Here is a 23,494-nt window from a genome sequence, read left to right on the forward strand (position 1 = left end):
CCACTAAAACCTATTTAATCCATTATTAGTTCTTAAGAATAGTAAAAACACTCTTGGTTAAACTACTGTCATCTCTTGTTTCAATTACTGCAACAGCTTCCTGACACATGTTTCTACCTTCAGTCTTGTTCATTTACTCTTTGTTCGGCAGTCAAAGCCATCTTTCTAAAATGTGAATCTGATTTTGTCACTGGCTTGCTCAGTACCTTTGAATGCTAACCGTTGACCTCAGAATAAAATCTCAACACCTTAGAGGGTCATACAAAGCCCTGTGGCTTCTGCTCACCATATCAACCGCATTTCTTTCCACTCTCTTTCCCATTCTTATTAGCATATCGTTCTAAAGTAGAAGTCTTCCAATTTGACATTGTTTCTCCTAATTTTTATAGTTGTCTCCCTTATACTTATTTTGAGAACAAAGTTTTCTTTTGGAACTTCACATCTACCTAGGCTTTTGAAAGCATTAGACTTAGTTCTCATAGAAATAACAGTTATCTTTTGCATTTATATTTCATTATCTTTGTATTACTATTTAATTGAATCACAGTAAGAGAAACTGCTGGCAGAAACAGACTAGGAGCTATTTAAGGAACAACAATAAATTATTTAAAATTTTTTTAAAAAAGATTCAGGTCATACAGAGTATGTTCTCTGACCACAGTGGAATTAAATAAAATATTAATAACAGAAATATATCTGGAAAATCCTCAAATATTGGAAAACTAAGTAACACATTTCTAAATAACCCATAGATCAAAGAGGAAATCTAAAGGGAAATTAGAAAGTATTTTGAACTGGATGAAAATGAAAGCACAACATATCAAAATATGTGGGATGCTTCTAAAGCAGGACTTAAAAGGAAATTTGTAGCACGAAATGCTTATATTAGAGAAGAAGAAAGGTCTCAAATCAGTGACCTCAGCTTCTACCTTAAGAAACTAGAAGAAGAAAGGCAAATTAAACCCAAAGTAAGCAGAATAAAGGGAATAATAAAAATCTGAGCAGAAATAAATGAAATAGAAAACAAAAATAATAAAATCACTGAAACCAAAAGCTGGTTCTTTGGGACAAACAATACAGTTAATAAACTTTTGGGAATGGTAGCTATGTTCACTGTCTTTGGTTTTGGTGGTGATTTCATGGTGATGTATGTATATATGTATGTATATATATGTATATGTGTATATATATGTCAAAACTTAATGAAATTGTACACTTTAAATATGTGCAATTTATTATATGCCAGTTATACCTCCATAATGCTAAAGTTTAAAAATAATGTGATTTCAGTTAATGGTAAGTACATGCGGAAAAATAAAGCTGAGTAAAAGGATAAAGAGTGATGATGGTCATGTGGTCAGTATTTTATAAACTGTGGTCAGGGAAGGCTGTCTGAGGAGGTGAAATTTGAATAATGACCTAAATGAAGCAAGCAAGCCATATGATGGCCCTGATTTGGGAATGAACTTGGCATTTGTGAGTTGTAGAAAGATGGACTGTGTGGCTAAGGCAGAATGAGCAAGGGGAAAATGATAGACATGAGTTATGAGAGGAAGTTAGAGGCCACATTTTTAGGACTTTGTATAAACATGGTTAGGAGTTTGGATTTTATTTTTAGTGTGACGGGAAGACATTGGAGGCTTTTAAACAGGGAGAGAAGTGATCAGATTTTATCTTTTATGTTTAATAAGTATTGTTGTGGTTACTGTGAGGGAAATTGGCTCTAGAGGTACAGTGTGATGGATCACTTTTTTGCGGCCTTTCTAGCCATGGTCTTCTAACTCCCACTCATCTGATTGGGTGGGACTCTGTGATAGAGTAATTGTGGCCCACCAAAAGGATTGGTCAGTTTTGCCATCTTGCTGGGTATGAAATGAGCCACCCCAGAGGCGAAAAAGAGGATACCACCACCACCACCAAGGAAGAACAACCAGGAGCCAGCACATCCTTTGGACCTGGGATCCCTGCACTGAGAAGCTCCTGGAACCAGGAAATCGAGAGAGAGAGAGAGAGAGAGAGAGAGAGAGCTGTAACACCGAAGATGGCAAGAAGTGGTGGCAGAGAAACAGCAGCAGGAGAGACTGGCAGGAGATGGCATGGTGGGCTTCCAGGCCCATGGAGTGAGAAAACTGAGTACCTTTGGGCCAAAGCTTACTGGCAGAGTGGGGTGCCTCTGAGCACTTATTGGCAGAGCTAAAAGAGCTTTGTAACACTCGTCTGAGCAGGGCAGAGGCTGGGGGCCAGGGAAGCAAGCATGGCTGGGAAGAGGCTATCCTGACAAAAGAACTGTATCCTGAGTGTTCCTCAACCTGAATTGTAGCCTTTAAACTTCCATAATAAACCCCATAATCGTGAGTATTGTCTGTGAGTTCTATGTGGCCTTTGCAATGAGTTATTGAACCCAGCAAAGAAATAGAGAATGCCATGGGAGGGACGGTTGGTGTCAGAATTGGTAAAGATGGCGGAGAGAGGAGGCATGTCTGATGTCTGCCTCATAGGAATCAGCCTTGGGCTGTTGATCTTGATTCTCCTTCCCCCTTGTGAAGTTAGAGGAGATCAGACACCACCCCCGTGCTCTTTTTACAAGGGGCGAGAGGTGATAAGGATGCTGTTGCAGTAGTCTAAGCAGGATGATGATGCCATGAAACTTGAGTTATATTTTTAGAAGTAACTTGCTTTGATAGATTTCATGTGAGATATGAAGGCAAGACAGGATTCAAGGATCCGATTCTAGGATAACAGTATTTTTTGGCCTGAGCAACTGAATATTGGTGTTATTTATGGAAATGAGGCATACTGGTAGAGGAGCAGGGTTTGGGAGAGGGGAGGGGAAATCAAGAATTCAGATTCTGCCACATTAAGTTTGAAGTGCTTATTAGACATCCAAATGGAGATGCGGAAGCAATTGGCTATACAAATGTGAAACTCAAGAGGAGAGGTCCAGCTTGAGGTATAAAATTCTGATCTATTAGACCACAGATGTTATTTAAAGCCAGGGGACTGGATGTGATCGCCTAGTGTGATTGCCAGCCTCTAAAATGGCCCCCAAAGATTTTCACCTCTTTTGTAGTCCCCTCCCAGGGTTGGTCTGTGTGACCAATAGAATACGGCAGAAGTGATGATATATCACTTCCGAGATTAGGTTATAAAACATACTGCAGTTTCCATCTTGGACTCTATCTTAGATCACTTGCACTGGGGGAAGTTATGTCATGAGTAATAGCCTCATGGAGAGGTCAGTGTGTTGAGGAGCTGGATCTTCCTACCAACAGTCACGTGAGTGAGCTTGGAAGTGGATACTCAAGCCCCTTCAGAGACTGCAACTCCAGCTGACAGCTTGACTGCAACCTTGTGAGAGAACCTGAGTCAGAACCGCCCAGCTAAGCCATTTCTCAATTCCTGACTCCTAGAAACTGCGTGAGATGATAAATGTTTTTTGTTTCAAGCTGCTAAATGTTTGGGTAATTTGTTACTCAGAAATGGATAACAAAAAAGAAAGAAATAGATAACTAATACACCTAGGAAATAAATTTAGATAAAAAACACTGAGATCTGGGGGAGAGGAGCTAGCAAATAAAGCTGAGAAGGAAAATCAGAAAAATGTGGTACATGGAAGCCAAATGAAGAAAGTGCTTCAAGGAGGGAGTAAAAAACTATGTGAAATGCTGCTGCAAGGTTGGGAAAATTAGGACTGCAGATTGATGATTGATTTGCTGAAATTGAGATCTTTGGAAACAATAATTTCAGCGGAGTGTGGAGATAAGACACTGATTGAAGTATATTGTGGAGAGGAAATGGAAAGACAGTTCAGACAACTTTTTTGAGGAGCTTTGCTCTAAAGGGGGGCAAAGAAATGGTATAGTAGATGGTGGAGGATGTCTACTGAAGATTCTTTAAATATAAGGGATTTGCATTTTTGGGTGCTGATGGGAATAATCCTGTGGATGGAGAAGTTGATAATGTAGGATGTTGATGTTGTTAGTTGCCATGGAGTCAGTTCCTACTCATGGCCACCACATGTATGCGTAAGATTTTCAAGGCTGTGATCTTTTGGAAGCAGATCACCAGACCTATCTTCTGAGGTGCTCTGGATGTGTTTGAACCACCAACGTTTTTGCTAATAGTCAAATGCTTAACCGTTTGTGCCATCCAGGGATTCTGATAATGTAGGATAAAACCAAAAACTAAACCAAACCCACTGCCATCGAGTCGATTTTGACTCATAGTGACCTTATAGGACAGAGTAGAACTGCTCCATAGGGTTTCCAAGGAGTAGCTGGTGGATTCAAACTGTTGACCTTTTGATTAGCAGCCATAGCTCTTAACTACTGTGCCACCAGGGTAGAATAGAGACAGGATAATTGAAAGAGTAGAGTCCTTGAGGAAGCGAGAAGGAATGGGATCAATTTCATAGGTAGAGGAATTGGTTTTAGGTAGGAAAAAAGAAAGTTTATTCTTTTTTCTTAATAAGAAAAAGGCAGACAATATGGGGATAGATATAGGAAGTTGGTCCACTGAGTGGTGGGAAAATAAACTGGTTCTCATTTAATTGCTTTTTTCGCAGTGAAATAAGAAGTGAGACTGTCAGCTGAAAGTGAGAAGTGGTGAGGGAAGTGGAAGATTTGAGAGAAGTTATGAAATAGTCTTCTCAGAAAGAGTATGTTGAATGAATAAATGCAAGAGCTATATCTAGCAACTTAACCATCATTTGAAACGTTTCTATTGGAAAATACAGTCTTAGATACAATGAGAGACCCTAGAACACATTTTTATTCCTCACCAAGTGTGTGTGTGTAGAGGGGTGTCTAAAGGAGGGTAAAGATGTAGTAATTTCCAGCTACCAGAAGCATGTTGGCTATTTATGCCTGAATGAGATAACCCTGCTAGAACTGTTACTCTTGAGGAATTCTGAATTATGGGGCAAGAGCAGTTGCTTCCCCCAAACACAATGGGGATAACTTCAAACCCAGAATCCCCTGCTCTCCATTCCTGAACATGGGTTAATTTGCTTGTAAGCTGGGTGCTCTTAAATCAGGAGCTAAATATATATGTGTGTGTGTATATACATATATAGGTGTAAATATATATACACATATATTTAAGGTAACCTCTATTTTATTCAATAAACTTGCTTCCAGAAATAGAAAGGAATAGGCGGTTGTTCTCCAAACACGTAATGGTTTTACATTTGTCAGGTTATATGTCAGATAGAGGATTATTAATTCAAACATCATAAGATGGGGTTCTTTTTTACAGTAATTATTTTCTTTGGCATTTCATAAATCAGAAAATTATAAATGAGAGATTTTTTCCAGAGTTACAGAACTAATAATCTGAAAATGGAGCTACCTCTATTTTAATGTAAGAAATAAAATTATGTCAAAGTAAATGAAAAGAACACTTTTGAAGGAAATTTTACTAATGCTTTGCATTACTTATTTCTTAATCTTGGGCAGATTTTATTATCTACTCTTAGGGAAAGGTAAGAATATGTGAAAATTGAGAAGAAAATTCTGTACAGGAGAGAAGAAAAGGAATTTAGCAACCACAGATTAGATTTTATAAATGCTTTCAACAGACAGTTCTGTTTTTGTGGTTAGCCAAGTACTGGTAGTAAAATTATGAGTTTATCCACACCCATACCTACCCCCAACTGGGAGTAGTCACTCAAATGGAGATGTAGCATAAAGATAAATTATATTCAGTATATACTTCTCTGCAGTAGTATGGTATACAATTTAACTACTGCATACATGTAAGTTTATTTTGGAAACTTACCCATTTCCTGATAGACTTTTTGAGAACTGTTGGTTCTGATATTTCTGAGACCTATTTAGAGCCATTCTAAATTATCTTAAGTATCAAAACACTTTGAAAGCAGGCTATTGGTAATATAAATATCAAGTTACTACTTCTTGATAACAAGGATGAGTGAAAAAAGAATCTGTTAGTAGATAATTGTGAAAGCTTAATACTTTTAGAACTTTGAAAGGCAAAGTTGATGCTATTTTCAAAAAGATAAAAGGTTGATCTTGAGTAGCTAAGGTATTGAGGTTTACTGTATGCTTGGCACTGTGCTATCTACTTATGTATATTACTGTCTCAGTCATCTAGTGCTGCTCCAACAGAAATACCACAAGCGGATGGCTTTAACAAAGAGAAGTTTATTTCTTCACAGTCCAGTAGGCTACACGTCCAAATTCAGGGTGTCAGCTCCAGGGGAACGCTTTCTCTGTTGGCTCTGCAGGAAAGTCCATGTCATCAGTCTTCCTTTGGTCTGGGAGCTTCTCCGCGCAGGAACCTCAGGTCCAAAGGATGCACTCTGCTCCCAGCACTGCTTTCTTGGTGGTATGAGGTACCCCTGTGTCTCTGCTTGCTTCTCTCTTTTATATCTCAAAAGAGATTGCATTAAGACACTAATCTTGTCAGCCTCATCAGTAAAACCTCATCACAGTGATAGAATTTATAACACATGAGGAGATCACATATAACCTCATCATAGTGGTAGAGTTTACAACACATAAGGAAATCACATCAGGTAACACAATCATACAATACTAGGAATCATGACCTAGCCAAGTTGCTGCCCACATTTTTTGGGGGACACAATTCAATCCATGACAGTTACCTTACTTAATTCTCCGAATAACCCTGTGAAATAGGTCATTATTTCATTTTATAGCTGAGGAAACCAAGACTCAGAAGAAGAAGCAATGTGCCCAAAGCTACACAGGTGGAATCAGGATTTAAACTTTGGAGTCTGATGCCAAAGCCTGTGTTCTCTCCACCATGCTAACTTTTTCTCACTAAAAAGCCTACCAGTGACTCTTAGCAATATTATAGGACACATTTTTGCATGTAGTTGGGGGTTGGAAGGTGGTTATATGCTTTTCTTCTAGTTCTGGTCGACTGGTGGACTGGCTTGTAGCAGACCAACCCCCCTGACCAGAACAACTAGAAAAGCAGGATGAATTAAAAAAATAAAATTGAAGACATTGGAAAGTACCAGGATAGCCAGGATTTGGGGGGGCCAAGATCCCAAAGAGAAGGCAAGTGAAAAAAATGAGACTGACCGAGCTGCTTTTTCCTTTGAAGCATTTACCAATTTGTAAGTGGCTCAGGCTGAGAGGCAGGGCAGTAGAACAGAAATTGTCTGGTAAGAAGCTACGCAGAACTGTTGGCAGTCTCAAGATACTGGGGAAATACAAATTAGAGGGTAGGGCATACTGAGGTGGCGGCACTCTGGTAAAGGCATTAACTTCCAGTTGGGACTGCTGAAGTACTGCATTCTAGGAGTAAGGTTAAACCAGATACAGACCAGTCTTACATATACTGAATCCAACCTCTGATTACCTCAATGTGTAATTAGATTAAGGTGATCCGATTCTATTCTAACTGCTTTCCAGAAGCTAAAGAAATCCTTTCTGGAAGAAAATAGCCTCATCCCTGGGTGGCACAAATGGTTAAGCAGTCGACTGCTAACCAACATGTTGGTGGTTCAAACCTACCCATAGGCATCTCAGAAGAAAGTCCTGGTGATCTACTTCTGAAAGGTCAGAGCCTTGAAAACCCTATGGAGCACAGTTCAACTCTGACACGTGGGGTCTCCATGAGTTGGAATCTACTCAGTGACAACTGGTTTGGTTTTATTCTTTTTTTTATAGTCTCTGTAAATTTTCATACTTAATATCATTCAATCAAAAATTACCAAGCATAATGAGGGATAGAGAAAAAAATAGACATCAAAACAGACCCACAAGTGATCCAGATATTGGAGTTATCAAACTTGGACTTTAACATAACTGTGATCAGTTATTAATAATGTTTAAAAAGTAGATGACAAGATAGAGAATTTCACCAGAGAACTGGAATATGTAAAATGAACATTCTAGAACTGGAAAATGTAATAACAAATTAAGAATGCAGTAAATAACTTTAACAGCAGATTTCACAAAGCTAGCAGAATATTAGTGATCTGGAATACAGGTCTGTAGAAAATATCCTGTGGGCATTTGGAGACAAGAAGGAAATAAAACAGAACAAAACCAAACCTAAGAGATCTACGAGAAACAATAAAAAGATCTACCATACATATAAATGGAGTTACGGAAGAGGAGAAGAAACAGAATGAGACAGAAACAATATTTGAAGAGATTAAAGATTGAAAATTTTTTCAAAACTTATGAAAGACATAACAATTCAAGAAGTTCTAGAAACCCAAGCTGGATAAATTCAAAGAAAAACATACATCATGATAAAATTACTTAAAACCAGACAAATAGATTAAAAGCAGCTGGGGGTGGTAGTGGGGTGGTAGTGGTGGTGATGGTAATTATCTTTAAAAAAGCAACAGTAAGATGGAAACTAATTCTCAACAGAAAGGGTGAGATCCAGGAGACAGTGGGAAGATATCTTTACAGTGCTGAAAGAAAATATCTGCCAGCATAGAATTCTATACTAAGTGAAAGTGTTTTTCAGAAATGAAGGCAAAATAAAGACATTTCCTATAGTGCAGTGGGTTTCTCTTATATATGGCCTTTCTGGCCTTGAGTTTATTATTCTGCCAAAAATGATTGGCTGGACCACAATCTTGCAAGGGATTGGTCGATTACTATGCAAATAGGGTGTAAAACCACTCAGTAGGATTAAGTGACCTTGCAGGAGATTGATCAGTTTGTGGCCCGGCTAGGAGGGCCGTGCTTTGAAATTGATAAGGAGCTTGCCTGTAAGCAGCCAAACTGACAGAGGTTTTTAGAGAGGCATTGAGAAAGAGAGAGAAGGAGAGAGCTGTAATATGGGTCACGAGCTGTTACACTGAAGATAGCATGGGATGGCGGCAGCAGTATGAGCAGCAGCAGTAAGAGCAGCGGGACCCACGGGAGCAGCAAACGGCTGCAGTAGTTCTTGCTGGCCCACAGAGAGAGAGCTGAGCACCTTTTGGCAGAGCCAAAAGAGCTGTAACATTTGCCTTAGCAGGGCAGAGGCACAGTGGCAGAGGCCAGGCCCAGAGAGGCCCAGTGGCAGCACAATTCTTGGCAGCCATGCAGGCCCCTGAGCAGTGTGGTGGTAGCCAAGCTGCTAGCATGTCAGAGAAGCTGAGAGAGCTGTCCTGGCTGAAAGCTGGGCCTGATTAATGAACTGGATCCTGTCTACTGAGTTATATCCATTTACTTCCAAGTTGATCCTGATTCTGAGTTGTAGTCTATCTTTTACTAATAAACCACTTAACTGTAAGTACAGTTCATAAGTTCTGTCATATGTTGCAGTGAATTACTGAACCCAACAGAGGGGAGAAAGAGTACGGAGGAGAAGGGAGAGTAGTTCGTGTCAGGTGATGGAGTGGTACAGCAGTTTGGAGAAGTTGGAAATCTAGGACATCTTTAACGTCTACCTCATAGGAGCCAGCTTTGTGCTGATTCTTATTAAAGAAATTATTTATTTCCAAACAAAAAAAGGTGATAGAATTTGTTGCCAGCAGACTTGGATTTAAAAACAACAACAACAAAAGCAGAATGATGATTCTAGATGGCAGCATGGAATATAGGAGGGAATAAAGAACAATGAAAATGGTAAATATGTGGGTAAATCTAAATGAATATTGACTGTATAAGATATAATAATAATACCTTGTGGGTTTAAAATATGGTAGAGTTACAATTTTAATAACAGTAATAAATAACACATATAACAAGAATAATAACATGAAAGGCTTGGGGAGCTACTTGGAGTTAAAGTGTTTGAAGGTCCTTGTATTGTGCAGGGAGTGGTAAAAGTCATCATTTATGTCATAATCTCATAAATCAAGAATGTATGTTATAATCTGTAGATTAACCACTAAAATAATAGTAGCTAAGTGTATAAACAACAATTTAATAGAGGGGAAAATGGAAAAATAGAAAATAATGCAGAAAGAAGCAAGAAAGGAAAGAAAATGCATATTGAAAATGGGACAAATGGAAAATAAATAGTAAGATGGTAAACTTAAACACAAATATATTGATAATTTCATTAAATATAAGTGGACTAAAAATCCAATGAAAAGACAATGATTATCAGGTTGGGTTAAAAACAAACAAACAAAACTATTACATGTTGTTTTCAAGAAAGACACCTATAAGTATACAAACGGTGGAAAGTAAAAAGATGGAAAAAGATATATCATGCAAATATTAGCCCAAAGAAGCTGATGTAGCTGTACTAATATAAGATTAAGTAGGCTTTGAGGCAAGAAATATTACTAAAGATAAAAAAGATTATAATGATAAAAAGATCAGTCCACCCAGAAGATATAGTTATTTGACGTATAAATGCATGTAACTACATAGCTTCAGTCAACATAAAGAAAACAAAAATCCTCACAACTGGACCAGTAAGCAATATCATGATAAACAGAGAAAATATTGAAGTTGCCAAGGATTTCATTTTACTTGTATCTACAATCAACAGCTTTGAAAATGGCATGATGGGGCATCTTCTGACCTCCTCTAACTTCACAAGGGAGAAGGAGAATCATTATCAGCATCAACAGCCCAAGGCTGATTCCTGTGAGGCAGAGGTCAGACATGCCGACACCCTTCCAACCTTTTTACCAATTCTAGACACCGACCATCCCTCCCATAGCACTCTCTACTTCTCTACTGGGTTCTATAATTTGTTGCAGTGGCCACACAGAACCTACAGACAATACTCTTGATTATGGAGTTTATTAAGGAAGTGACAAATTACAATTCAGGTTCAGGAATGTTCAGAATACAGTTCTTCAGTTTGTACAGCCTGTTCTCAGCCATGCCCTCAGGCATGCGTTTCTCTGGTCCCTGTGCCCTGCCCGGGCAAGTGTTACAAAGCTCTTTTAACTCTTTCAGTAAGTGCTTGGAGGCATCCCACTCCACCAGGAAGCTTCTTGCCCAAAGGCATTTAGCTTTCTCACTTAGTGGGCCTGGAAGCCACAGCACAGTCTCCTGGTTCTGCTGCCTCTACTGCTGCTGCTTCTCGCTCTTGCACGATTGTCTCCGCTGTCTTCCGTGTTACAGCTCTCTCTGTCTCCTGAATTTCGGAGGTTCTCAGTGCAGGGATCCTGGGTCCAAAGGACTCGCTCCATTCCTGGCTTTTCTTTCTTGGTGATTATGAGGTACCCCTTTCCACCTCTGGGATGGCTCATTTTAAGCCTAACAGATGACAGAACTAACCAATCTCCTCATTAGGGTTCTATACACCTTATTTGCATGTTCCCACCCCCACAAGGTTGCCATGCGCCTTACTTGTATTATTAGTAAGCTATCCAGTCCCCTTGGTGGGCCACAAGCACCTCATTTGCATAGTCCCACCCAGTCATTTGGTGAGAGTTACAAGACTATGGTGAGTAAGACCATATAAAAGTAATCCATTGCACCTCAATGCCCATGGAAGCAACAGTCAGGAAATCAAACAACGTATTGTATTGGGCAAATCTGCTGAAAAGGACCTCTTTAAAGTGTTAAAAAGCAAACACGTCACCTTGAGGACTAAGGTGCACCTGACCCAAGCCATGGTGTTTTCAGTTGCCTCACATGCATGTGAAAGCTAAGGAGGACTGAAGAAGAACTGATGCATTTGAATTATGGTGTTGGCGAAGAATATTGAATATACCGTGGACTACCAGAAGAACGAATAAATCTGTCTTGGAAGAAGTACAGCCAGAATGCTCCTCAGAAGCAAGGATGGTAAGACTTCGTCTCACAAACTTTGAACATGTTATCAGGAGGGACCAGTCCCTGCAGAAGGATACCATGCTTGGTAAAGTAGAGGGTCAGTGAAAAAGAGGAAGACCCTTAAAGAGATGGAGTGACAACAAACAATAATCTATGAATGAATACATACATAGATATGCCAAGAGGTGAGGGAGGGGATAAGGCAGCACACCCACCGGCAGATACAGGTTCCGTGGTGGAAATTTCTTTTTGTTAATTTGTTTATTGTAGTTTAAATGAAGTTTACATTTCAAGTTAGTCTCCCATACAAAAATTAATACATACATTGTTATGTGACCCTAATTGCTCTCCCCATACTGTGACAGCGCACTCCTCCTTTCTACCCCTGATTCCCCATGTCCATTCAACCAGCTCCTAACCCTCTCTGCCTTCCCATCTCACTTCCGGACAGAAGCTTCCCATTTAGTCTCTTGTATCTACTTGAGCTAAGAGGCACCCTCCTCACGAGTATCACTTTATGTCCCACAATCCAGTCCAATCCCTGTCTGAAGAGTTGGCCTTGGGAATTGTTTTAGTTCTGGGCTGATAGAAAATCCAGGGGCCATGCTTTCCCGGGTTCCTCTAGTCTCATTCAGATCAGTAAGTCTGGTCTTCTTACTGGAATTTGAGTTCTGCACCCCACCTTTCTCTTGCTCCACCAGGGACTGTCTGTTGTGTTTCCTGTCAGGGCAGTCATGGAAATTTCTAAATAAATGACTATAGGTGCTCCTCATATATTAATATCCACAGTAGAGCACACAAATGGCACAATCAGGAAAACTTCTTAGACATAACTAAACACTTCATAGAATGTAGTTCCCAGGCTCAAAGATAAAGGACCATAGACTTGGGGGACATCTATGTCAATCAGCACAATATAGTTCTTAAAGACAATGTTCTATGTCCTACTTTGGTGAGCAGCATCTGGGGTCTAAAAAGCTTGCGTGCAGCGATCTGAGATACAGCTGTCAGTTTCTTCTAGTCTGAAACAGAGGAGAGTGAAAAAAACTAAAGACTCAAGGGAGCAATTAGTCCAAAGGACTAATGAACCACAGAAGAACTAGATGGTGCCTGGCTACTACTGCCAACCGTTCTGACTGGGATTACAACAGAGGGTCCTGGACAGAGCGGGGGAAGAATGTAGAACAAAAGATTAAATTCACAAAAAAGACCAGACTTACTGGTCTAACAGAGACTGGAGGAACCCCCGAGACTGTGGCCCCCGGACACCCTTCTAACTCAGAATTGAAGCCACTCCCGAAGTTCACTTTACAGCCCAAGATTAGGCAGGCCTATAAAACAAACAGTAACACACATGAGGAACGTGCGTCTTAGCTCTATCAAGTATATGAGAACAAACAGGAAACACCTGCCCCAAAACAAAGACAAGAAGGTAGGGAGAGGCAAGAAAACTGGACAAATGGAACTGAGGAACCCGGGGTGGAAAGGGAAAGGAGGAGAGTGCTGACACACTGTGGGATTACAACCAATGTCACGAAACAATTTATGTATAAACTTGAATGAGAAACTAATTTGCTCTGTAAACTTTCACCTAAGCCAAAAAACCCATTGCTGTCGAGTTGATTCCGACTCATAGCAACCCTATAGTAAAGAGTAGAATTGCCCCATAGGGTTTCCAAGGAGCAACTGGTGGATTCGAACTGCCTACCTTTTGATTAGCAGCCAAACTCTTAACTACTGTGCCACCAGGGCTCCAACTTTCACCTAAAGTACAAAAAAAAAAAAGGTGGATTGACATAGTGGCTGCAACAATGGGCTCAAACATAGCAACGATTATGAGGATGGTGCAGAACCGGGCAGTGTTTCATTCTGTTGCTATGAGTTGGAACTGACTCGACAGCACCTAACAACAACATGGCTTCAAAATATGTAGAGGTAAAATTGATATACCTAAAAGGAGAAATAGACAAATCCACAGTCATAGTGGGAGTTTTTTTTTTTTTTTTTAATTGTGCTTTAAGTGAAAGTTTACAGTTCATGTCAGTTTCTCATACAAAAATTTATACACACATTGCTATGTGACCCTAGCCACTCTCCCAATAATGTGACAGCACACTCCTTCTTTCCATCCCAGATTTCCCGTGTCCGTTCAGCCAGCTCCTGTCCCTTTTTGCCTTCTCATCTTACCTCTGGACAGGAGCTGCCTATTTAGTCTCATGTATCTCATAGTAGATTTTTTAACAGACCTCACTCAGTTACTAATAAAACAAATAGACCCAAAAACTCAGTAAGAATATAGAAAAAGTAGACAAATCATTAAGAAAATTAATATAAATGCCATATATAGAATGCTGCATCCGTAAACATTAGTGTGCACACTCTTTTCAAGTATACATGAAACATTCACCAGATTGGTCATATGATGGACCAATAAAGCAAGTCACAACACATTTTAAATGATTGAAATCATACCGAGTATTTTCTCTGATCATAGTGGAATTAAGCTAGAAACCAATTATAAAAATATAAATAGAAAACCCATAAATATTTGGAAATTAAACATTGTGCATTTTTAAGTAGTCCATCAGTTAAAGACAAAATCTCAGTGCAAATTAGAATATACTTTGAACTGAATGATAATAAGAAAACAACCTATTAAAACTGTGCTGCAACTAAAGCTGTACTCATAGAGGAGTTTATTACATTAAATGAATATATTAGAAAAGAAGAAAGCCTGAAAATCAATGATGTAGGCATCATTAAAAAAGAAAAAGCAATTGAAAGCAGAAAATGTTGAAGAATACAGTAAAGTTCAGAAATTAATGAAATAGAAATCAAAAGTATAATAGAGAAAATCAGCAAAGCCCAAAGTTGGTTCTTTGAAAAGACTGATACAATTGAGAAATTTTTGGTAAGATAAGAAAGAGTAGTACAAATTACCAGTATCAGAAATGAAAAAATGAACATCACTACAGATCCTGCAGACACTAAAAAATAAGATATTATGAACAACTTTATGCCAATAAATTTGAAAATTTAGATAAAATGGACAAATTCCTATAAAAACACAATTTACCTAAACTGACAAAGGAAAAATAGCAAATCTGAATAGTGCTTTATCTGTGAATGAAATTGACTCTGTAATGAAAAATCTTCTCTCAGAAAACCCTAGTCCAGAAGGCATCTCAGTGAAATTTCCCAAATCTTTAAGGAAGAAATAACACTCATCTTACGAACTCCTTAGAGAGCAGAAGAAGGGAAACCATTTCCCAATTCTTTTGTTCAACAATCTTGGTCACGTTACAGAGTTTCCTGTGACCATTACATATGTCTTAGAACTAAAGTTCACCTCCTACCTTTAGTGTGTTAACGGTTCCTTGACAGATATTTAACACAAGTCAGATTTTGTTTATTCCCTTTACTCAATTCAGCAAATAGTGCCAATCGCATAAAATCATCTGACCAACTAGCATAGAACACTATTCTAGAAAAGAAAGCAATTTTTGCTGACAGAATAGTTTTTTTCTACCCCCTCTTCTGGAAACTGATAGTCATGTTTAACTTAATATATTTTTGTTTGTTTTTCTCTTATAGACTCCATTAATAGTATACCTCTTTCATTTCCTGATTGACTATGCTGAATTGGTATTTATGGTAAGTAACCTTCCTTATAAAATCTATATATACCTATTTTTAATTTTATAGTTATTTGTCTTCCTGTTTCTTATGCCTTTGATTTGAATTCCTGAAACTTTGACAGTGTTACGGAAGTGTGAGGAATAATCTTTGACAACTAGCCAGTTCCATTTCCTTATTCTTTTTAGTATTTGGGTTCTGGACTATGTAGTCTTGGATTTTCTAGCTCCAAGACTTCATGATTGGCTTTATTAGTGGTGCTAGTGTGAAGAGAATCCTGAATTTCCTAAGCATTCCACCAAGAGATTCTGTGAGTCATTATGGAAGAGAACATAGACCTAATGAGACTTTCAGGGGCAAGAACCTTCAGCTGAGACAACAGGGCTGTATTTTGAGAGGCATAATAATTTGAAACACTTGCCTAATCTAGGGTTGGAAATCTGTGTCAAGAAATATGAAGGAGGCCCACAGGTTTTCCTTAAAAATTATAATGACTTAATATGTGCTAGGCACTTGACCTACATCAAGTCTGCAAAGCATTGAGTTTTATTCTCATTTCACAGAAAACTTAAGTAACTTGCAATTCCAGAGCGGATGTGGGAGACCAAAATAAAGTGGGCCTAGATGGGTCCTGTCATGAATTGAATTGTATCCCCCAAAAATATGTTATCAAACTGGCTGGGCCATGATTCCCAGTATTGTGTGGTTGTCCTCCATTTTGTGATTGATATAATTTCCCTGTATGTTGTAAATCCTCATCTCTCCCTGAGGTTAATGAGGCAAGACTGGATTGTGTTGATGAGGATTAGGGTGGGATGTAATACCCTTGCTCAGGTCATATCCTGATCCAGTCAATGTAAAGGGAGTTTTTCTGGGGTGTGGCCTAAGGAAAGGGAAGCGAGCAGAGAGTAGGCGACCTCATATCACCCAGAAAGCAGCGCTGGGAGCAGAGCGTGTCCTTTGGACCCGGGTTCCTGCATAAAGAAGTTCTTAGTCCAGGGGAAGATTGATGAGAAGGACCTTCTTCCAGAGCCGACAGAGAGAGAAAACCTTCCCCTGGAGCTGATGCCCTGAATTTGGACTTCTAGCCTACTAGACTGTGAGAAAATAAATTTCTCTTTTTGAAGCCATCCACTTGTGGTATTTCTGTTACAGCAGCACTGGATAACTAAGGTTCTAATCACTAGGGTTTTCCAGTCAGAACTGTGCCAGGGCCTTATGTTTGGATAGTCAAAGATGGGGCATGTGGTAAAGGGTATAGGTTCTGCCTTACTTTGTAAGAGTTCAGTACTGGTTAGTCCACAGCCATCCAAAACCTCCAGGCCCTGGCACCATTCCACTACTCCTATACTAATTGAGTTCTATTTCTTATTATTTATCTTTCTCTTGACAGATGGCTGATGCACTGACTGCTATTGCCCTGTATTTTGCAATCCAAGACTTCAATAAAGTTGTGGTGAGTAGTCAGTAGGTGGTACAAAGCTGATGGAATTTGGTAACCTGCTTGTCTCTGTAATTACAAAGAATGAAAGGTCATATGTTTAAGGATCCAGCTGCATTAAAATGCAAGAAGTGGGCGTGAAACTTTTGGCCTGTTGACTAGCCCTGGAATGACCAAACCCAATCCCACAACACAGCTTTACTAATAGATACAGAAAGGTCAACTAAATCTGTGTAACTTATTAATAACTATTAATATCCACACACATATGTGCAAGTTCAGACTTTCTGGAGTAAGTACAATTTGACGACAGTTATATTAATGAGGAGCCTTAAAATCTTCCATTCCTTTCACCAGTTTTTCTTTTCAAGGGAAAATGAATATAGCTTTTAACTCAATGTGTTATGTCTATTCCAGGCAAATTGGGTTCCCAATGTAGTTTTTGTTTCCCTGGAGAGAGCAATCTTAACTGAAAAAATTGGTGTATATTAAATGCTTTTGAAGAATTGTTAACACACTAGAGGTATCAATGTAAACTTTAGTCCTAATACATATGTATAGCCCAGGAGAATTGCACAGTGGGGCCATTCTCTGGGTTCTGAGAGAGTTAACAGATTAACCATGTGTACTGTCCATGTAGTTATAAAAAATTAGCTCCACATAGAAAAGGATGGAATACTCCCAAACTCATTCTAGGAAGCCAGCATAACCCTGATACCAAAACCAGGTAAAGACACCACAAAAAAAGAAAATTACAGACCAATATCCCTTATGAACATTGACACAAATATCCTCAACAAAATTCTAGCCCAGAGAGTTCAGCAACATATCAAAAAAAATAATTCACCATGATGAAGTGAGATTTATACCAGGTATGCAGGGATGGTTCAACATTAGAAAAACAATCAATGTAATCCATCACATAAATAAAACAAAAGACAAGAATCACATGATCTTATCAATCGATGCAGAAAAGGCATCTGACAAAGTTAAGCCATTCATGATAAAAACTCTCCGCAAAATACAAATAGAAGGGAAATTCTTCTACATAATTAAGGGTATTTATACAAAGCCGACAGCCAACATCATCCTAAATGGAGAGAGTTTGAAAGCATCCCCTTGTGAGCGGGAACCAGACAAGGATGCCCTTTATCACCACTCGAATTTATTCAACATTGTGCTGGAGATTCTAGCCAGACCAATTAGGCTAGAAAAAGAAATAAAGGGCATCCAGAATGGTAAGGAAGAAGTAAAAGTATCTCTGTTTGCAGATTATATGATCTTATACACAGAAAACCCCAAAGAATCCACAAGAAAACCACTGGAACTAATAGAAGATTTCAGCAAAGTTTCAGGATACAAGATAAACATACAAAATTCAATTGGATTCCTTTACACCAACAAAGAGAACTTTGAAGAGAAATCACCAAATCAGTACAATTTACAGTAGCCCCCAAGAAGATAAAATAGTTAGGAATAAATCTAACCAGAGACATAAAAGACCTATACAAAGAAAACTACAAGACATTACTGCAAAAAACCAAAAGAGACCTGCCTAAGTGGAAAAACATACCTTGCTCATGGGTAGGAAGACTCAACATTGTGAAAATGTCAATTCTACCCAAAGCAATCTACAGATACAATGCAATCCCGATCCAAATTCCAATGGCATTTTTTAATGAGGTGGAGAAACAAATCACCAACTTCATATGGAAAGGGAAGAGGCCCTGAACAAGAGGAAGAGTAAAGTGGGAGGCCTCACACTACCCGATTTAGAACCTGTTATACTGCCACAGTAGTCAAAACAGCTTGGTACTGGTACAACAACAGATACATAGACCAATGGAACAGAATTGAGAATCCCAGCGTAAATTCATCCACCTGTGAGCAGCTGATATTTGACAAAAGCCCAAAGTCTTAATTGGGGGAAAAGACAGTCTCTTTAACAAATGGTGCTGGCAAAAACTGAAACAAGACCCATACCTCACACCATACACAAAAACGAACTCAAAATGGATCAAAGACCTAAATATAAAATCGATAACGATAAAGATCATGGAAGAAAAAATAGGGACAATGCTAGGAGCCCTAATACATGGTATAAACACAATACAAAACATTACTAACAATGCACACACACCAGAAGAGAAACTAGATTTCTGGGAGCTCCTAAAAATCAAACACTTAATGCTCATCAAAAGACTTCGCCCAAAGAGTCAAAAGACAATCTATAGACTGGGTAAAAATTTTAGGCTATGACAAATCCGATCAGCATCTAATCTCTAAAATCTACAAGATACTGCAAAACCTCAACAACAAAAAGACAAACAACCCAATTAAAAATGGGTAAAGGATATGCACAGGCACTTTGCCAAAGATGACATTCAGGTGACTAACAGACACATGACGAAATGCTCACGATTATTAGCCATTAGAGAAATGCAAATCAAAACTACAGTGAAATACCATCGCACCCCAACAAGGCTAGCATTAATAGAAAAAACACAAAATAATAAATATTGAGAGAGGTTGTGGCCATACTGGAACACTTGTAAACTGTTGGTTTGAATGTAAAATGCTACAGTCACTTTGGAAATCGATTTGGCATTTCTTTAAAAAGCTAGAAATAGAAGTACCATACGATCCAGCAACGCTGCTCCTTGGAATATATCCTGGAGAAATAAGAGCCGTCACATGAATAGATACATGCATACCCATATTCATTGCAGCACTGTTCACGATGGCAAAAAGATGGAAACAACGTAGGTGCCCATCAGCAGATGAATGGATAAACAAACTATGGTATATTCACACAATGAACTACTACACAACGATAAAGAACAACGATGAAGCTGTGAAACGTCTTATATAACGTGGAGGAATCTGGAAGGTATTATGCTCAGTGAATTTAGTCAATCATAGAAGGACAAATATTGTATAAGACCACTATTATAAGACCACAAGAAAAGGTTTAAACACAGAAGAAAACTTTCTTTGATGGTTATGAGGGTAGGTAGGGAGGGAGAGGGGTATTCACTAACTAGAAAGTAGATAAGAATTATCTTAGGTGAAGGGAAGGACAGTACACACTACAGGGGAAGTCAGCACAACTGGACTAAACCAAAGCTAAGAAGTTTCCTGAATACAACCAAACACTGAGGGATAGAGTAGCCGGGGCAGTGATCTGGGGACCATGCTTTCAGGGGACATATAGGTCAATTGGCATAACAAAGTTTGTTAAGAAAATGTTCTGCATCCCACTTTGGTGAATGGCATCTGGGGTCTTAAAAAGCTAGTGAGCGGCCATCTGAGATGCATCAATTGGTCCTAACCACCTGGAGTAAAGGAGACTGAAGAACATCATGGACACAAGGAAAGTATTAGCCCAAGAGACAGAAAGGGGCACATAAACCAGAGACTGCATCAGCCTGAGACCAGAAGAACTAGAGGGTGTTCAGCTACCACCAATGACCACCCTGACAGGGAACACAACAGAGAGTCCCTGACGGAGCAGGAGAAGTGGGGTGCAGAACTCGAATTCTAGTAAAAAGACACTTACTGGTTTGATTGAGACTGGAGGGACCCTGGAAGACATGACCTCCGCACTCTCTGTTAGCCCCAAACTAAAACCATTCCTGAGGCCAACTCTTCAGACGAAGATTAGACTGGACTATGGGACATAAAATGATACTCGTGAAGAGTGTGCTGCTTCTTTTTTTTTTTTTTCTTTAATTTTTTGTATTGTACTTTAGGTGAAGGTTTACAGAACAAATAGTTTCTCATTACACAGTCAGTACACATATTGTTTTATGACATTGGTTAACAACCGCACGACATGTCAACACTCTCCCTTCTCAGCCTTGGAGGACCTTTTTTCTTGTTTGGTGAAAATACACATAGCCAAAGATACACCATTTCAAAAATTTCTACATGTACAGTTCAGTGACATCGATTACATTCTTCCAGTTATGCTGCTATTCTCACTCTCCTTTTCCAAATTTTTCCATCACCATTATCTTCAACTCACTGCCCCCTAGGCTTCCCATCAAACCTTTTGAGTTGCTGTTGTCAATTTGATCTCCCATAGATAATTCCTTTTTTTTTTTTTTTGTACTTTAGATGAAGGTTTGCAGAGCAAATAGTTTCTCATTAAACAGTTAGTACACATATTGCCCTATGACAATGATTAACAACCCCATAACACGTCAACACTGTCCTTTCTCAAACTTGGGCTCCCTATCAACAGCCTTCCTGTCCCCTCCTGCCTTCTAGTTCTTGTCTCTGGACTGCTGTGCCTCATTAGTCCTGTTTTGTTTTATGGGGCCGTCCAATCCCTGGCTGAACGGTGAACCATGGGAGTGACTTCACCATTGAGCTAAAAGGGTATCCAGGGGCCATACTCTCGGGGTTTCTCCAGCCTCTGTCAGGCCAATAAATCTGGTCTTTTTTGTGTGTTAGAATTTTGTTCTACATCCTTTTCCAGCTCTGTCCAGGACCCTCTGTTGTGATCCCGGTCAGAGCAGTCAGTGGTGGTAGCCAGGCACCATCGAACTATACTGGACTCAGTCTGGTGGAGGCCTTGGTAGCCATGGTCCATTATCACAAGAATTTTTTTTTACATTTTATTGTACTTCAGGTGAGGGCTTGCAGAACAAATAGTTTCTCATGAAACAGTAGTACACATGTTGTTTTATGACATTGGTCAACAACCCCACAGCATATTAACCCTCTAACTTCTTAACCCTTTTTTTTTTTTTGGTGAAAATACACATAGCCAAAGATACACCATTTCAAAAATTTCTACAGGCACAGTTCAGTGACATTGACTACGCTTGAAAAGTGTGCTTCTTAGCTCAAGTAGATGCATGAGACTAAATGGGCAGCTCCTGTTCAGAGGTGACATGAGAAGGCAGAGAGGGTCAGGAGCTATTTAAATGGACATGGGAAATCCGGTGTGGAAAGGAAGAGTGTGCTGTCACAGTATAGTGAGAGCAAGTAGGGTCATAAAACAATGTATGTATAAATTTTTGTATGAAAGACAAACTTAAATTGTAAACTTTCACTTAAAGCACAACAATAAAAAAAAAAAAAAAAACTGACTCCATTTCTCCTTGTTTGGCTAGGAGCCACTGAGCAGATTTAGACTGGGTTGGGAGAATGCCTCATCTCATTTGCGATATCTGTTTGTGGTTCATTTTCACTTCTGGTACCGAGTAATAGAACTAGAAATAGCAGTCTGCCTTTCTGTGGCACTCACTGGTCATTAGTAACAAATAAAACTGGTGAATTCTAGAATTTAAATCTCAGAGATTTTAAAAACATTTAGACTGAGGTTCTATTTATAGACCTAAGGGGTCTGTGAAATGATACGAAAAATTGTATGTGTATGTGCATATGACATTTTTCTTAGTAGAGTCCATTGCTATTATTGGTGTTCAAAGAGGTCCTTGACTTCTCCCCTAAAAGATTAAGAACTACATTTATAAACTTAGTATTGCTAAGACTAGGGAATGTACATCTTAAACTGAAGGAGTATAACTTGAAAATTTTAAAGGCTGAGGTGATATGCTTTAACAGTTTTCTCTTGAGGGCCAGAGATGAAATAACTGGGCATGAGATTAATAAACTGAGGAATCCAGAAATAAATTAGCAGTTGCTGATTTTTTCCCTTAGATAGATTTTGTTTGTAGACCACGTACACAAGGCGTTGTTGTTGTTAGCTGCGGTCACGTTGGTCCCCGACTCATGGTGACCCCAGGCACAACAGGATTGGATTGGATGATTGTGATCCATAAGGTTTTCATCGGCTGATGTTTTTGGAAGTAGGTCACCAGGCCTTTCTTCCTAGTCTGTCTTAGTCTAGAAGCTCTGCTGAAATCTGTTCATCATCTGTTTTAGCCTGGGTTCTCTAAAGGAGCGAAACCAGTGAAGCGTATATATAAATATATATAGAGAGATTTATTTCAAAGGAATGGCTCACACAATTGTGGAGGCTGGCAAGCCCCAAATCCATGGGTCAGGTGTCAGGCTAGAGGCTTTTCCTGACTCATATGGTTGCAGGGGCTGATAAGCCCAAAAATGGCAGGTGAGGCAAAAGGCTGCTGGCTCTTAGGTTTGTGGGAGCTGGAGGATCCCAAAATCTGCAGGTCAGGCAGCAGGCTGCTAGCTCTTGCCTCAAGAATCAGAGGGCAGAGGATGACGAGTAGGATGCAGGACTGAGAGAGCACGAGCTTTGCCAGAACATCCATATATATTGGATGCAGGCCACATCCCCAAGGAAACACCCCTTTCAACTGATTTACATCACATCACAAAATGGTGGATGATTACGTAATATTTGCCAAATAACTGAGAATCATGACCTAGCCAGGTTGACACGTAACATTAACCATCACCACATCATAGCAACACACAAGCCTATGCTAAAGTACTTGGGAGTGATGTGTTATAAAATATCTGCAGCTTACTTTCAAATGGCTTGGCCAAAAAAAGAAAGTATGTGTGTGTAGAGATAAAGGAAATGTGGCAAAATGTTAACAATTGGTGGATCTAGGTGTGGGTGTTTAGTGAACTATTCTTCAGCTTTTCTGTAGTTTGAAAGTTTTCAACAAACCAAAAGTACTGTCTTAGGCTGGGTTCTCTAGAGAAGCAAAACCAGTAAAGTGTATAAATATATATATATAGAGAGATTATATCAAGGAAACAGCTCACGTGATTGTAGAGGCTAGAA

The 23,494-nt window shown here is 39.2% G+C and overlaps 1 protein-coding gene across 4 annotated transcripts in view; it reads left to right on the forward strand.

The window, feature by feature from the left end:
* PIGU (phosphatidylinositol glycan anchor biosynthesis class U) overlaps positions 1-23,494 on the forward strand; it is a 104,819-nt gene that overhangs the window by 15,272 nt on the left and 66,053 nt on the right. For all 4 annotated transcript variants that reach the window (XM_023725183.1, XM_023725172.1, XM_023725181.1 and 1 more), the window contains exons 3-4: positions 15,282-15,341; positions 16,717-16,779. In XM_023725183.1, the coding sequence (XP_023580951.1) occupies positions 15,282-15,341; positions 16,717-16,779 (123 nt within the window). The remainder of the gene's footprint in view (positions 1-15,281; positions 15,342-16,716; positions 16,780-23,494) is intronic.

The sequence above is a fragment of the Trichechus manatus genome, unplaced genomic scaffold, assembly GCF_000243295.1.
Source record: "Trichechus manatus latirostris isolate Lorelei unplaced genomic scaffold, TriManLat1.0 scaffold00008, whole genome shotgun sequence".
Classification (NCBI taxonomy): Eukaryota; Metazoa; Chordata; class Mammalia; order Sirenia; family Trichechidae; genus Trichechus; species Trichechus manatus.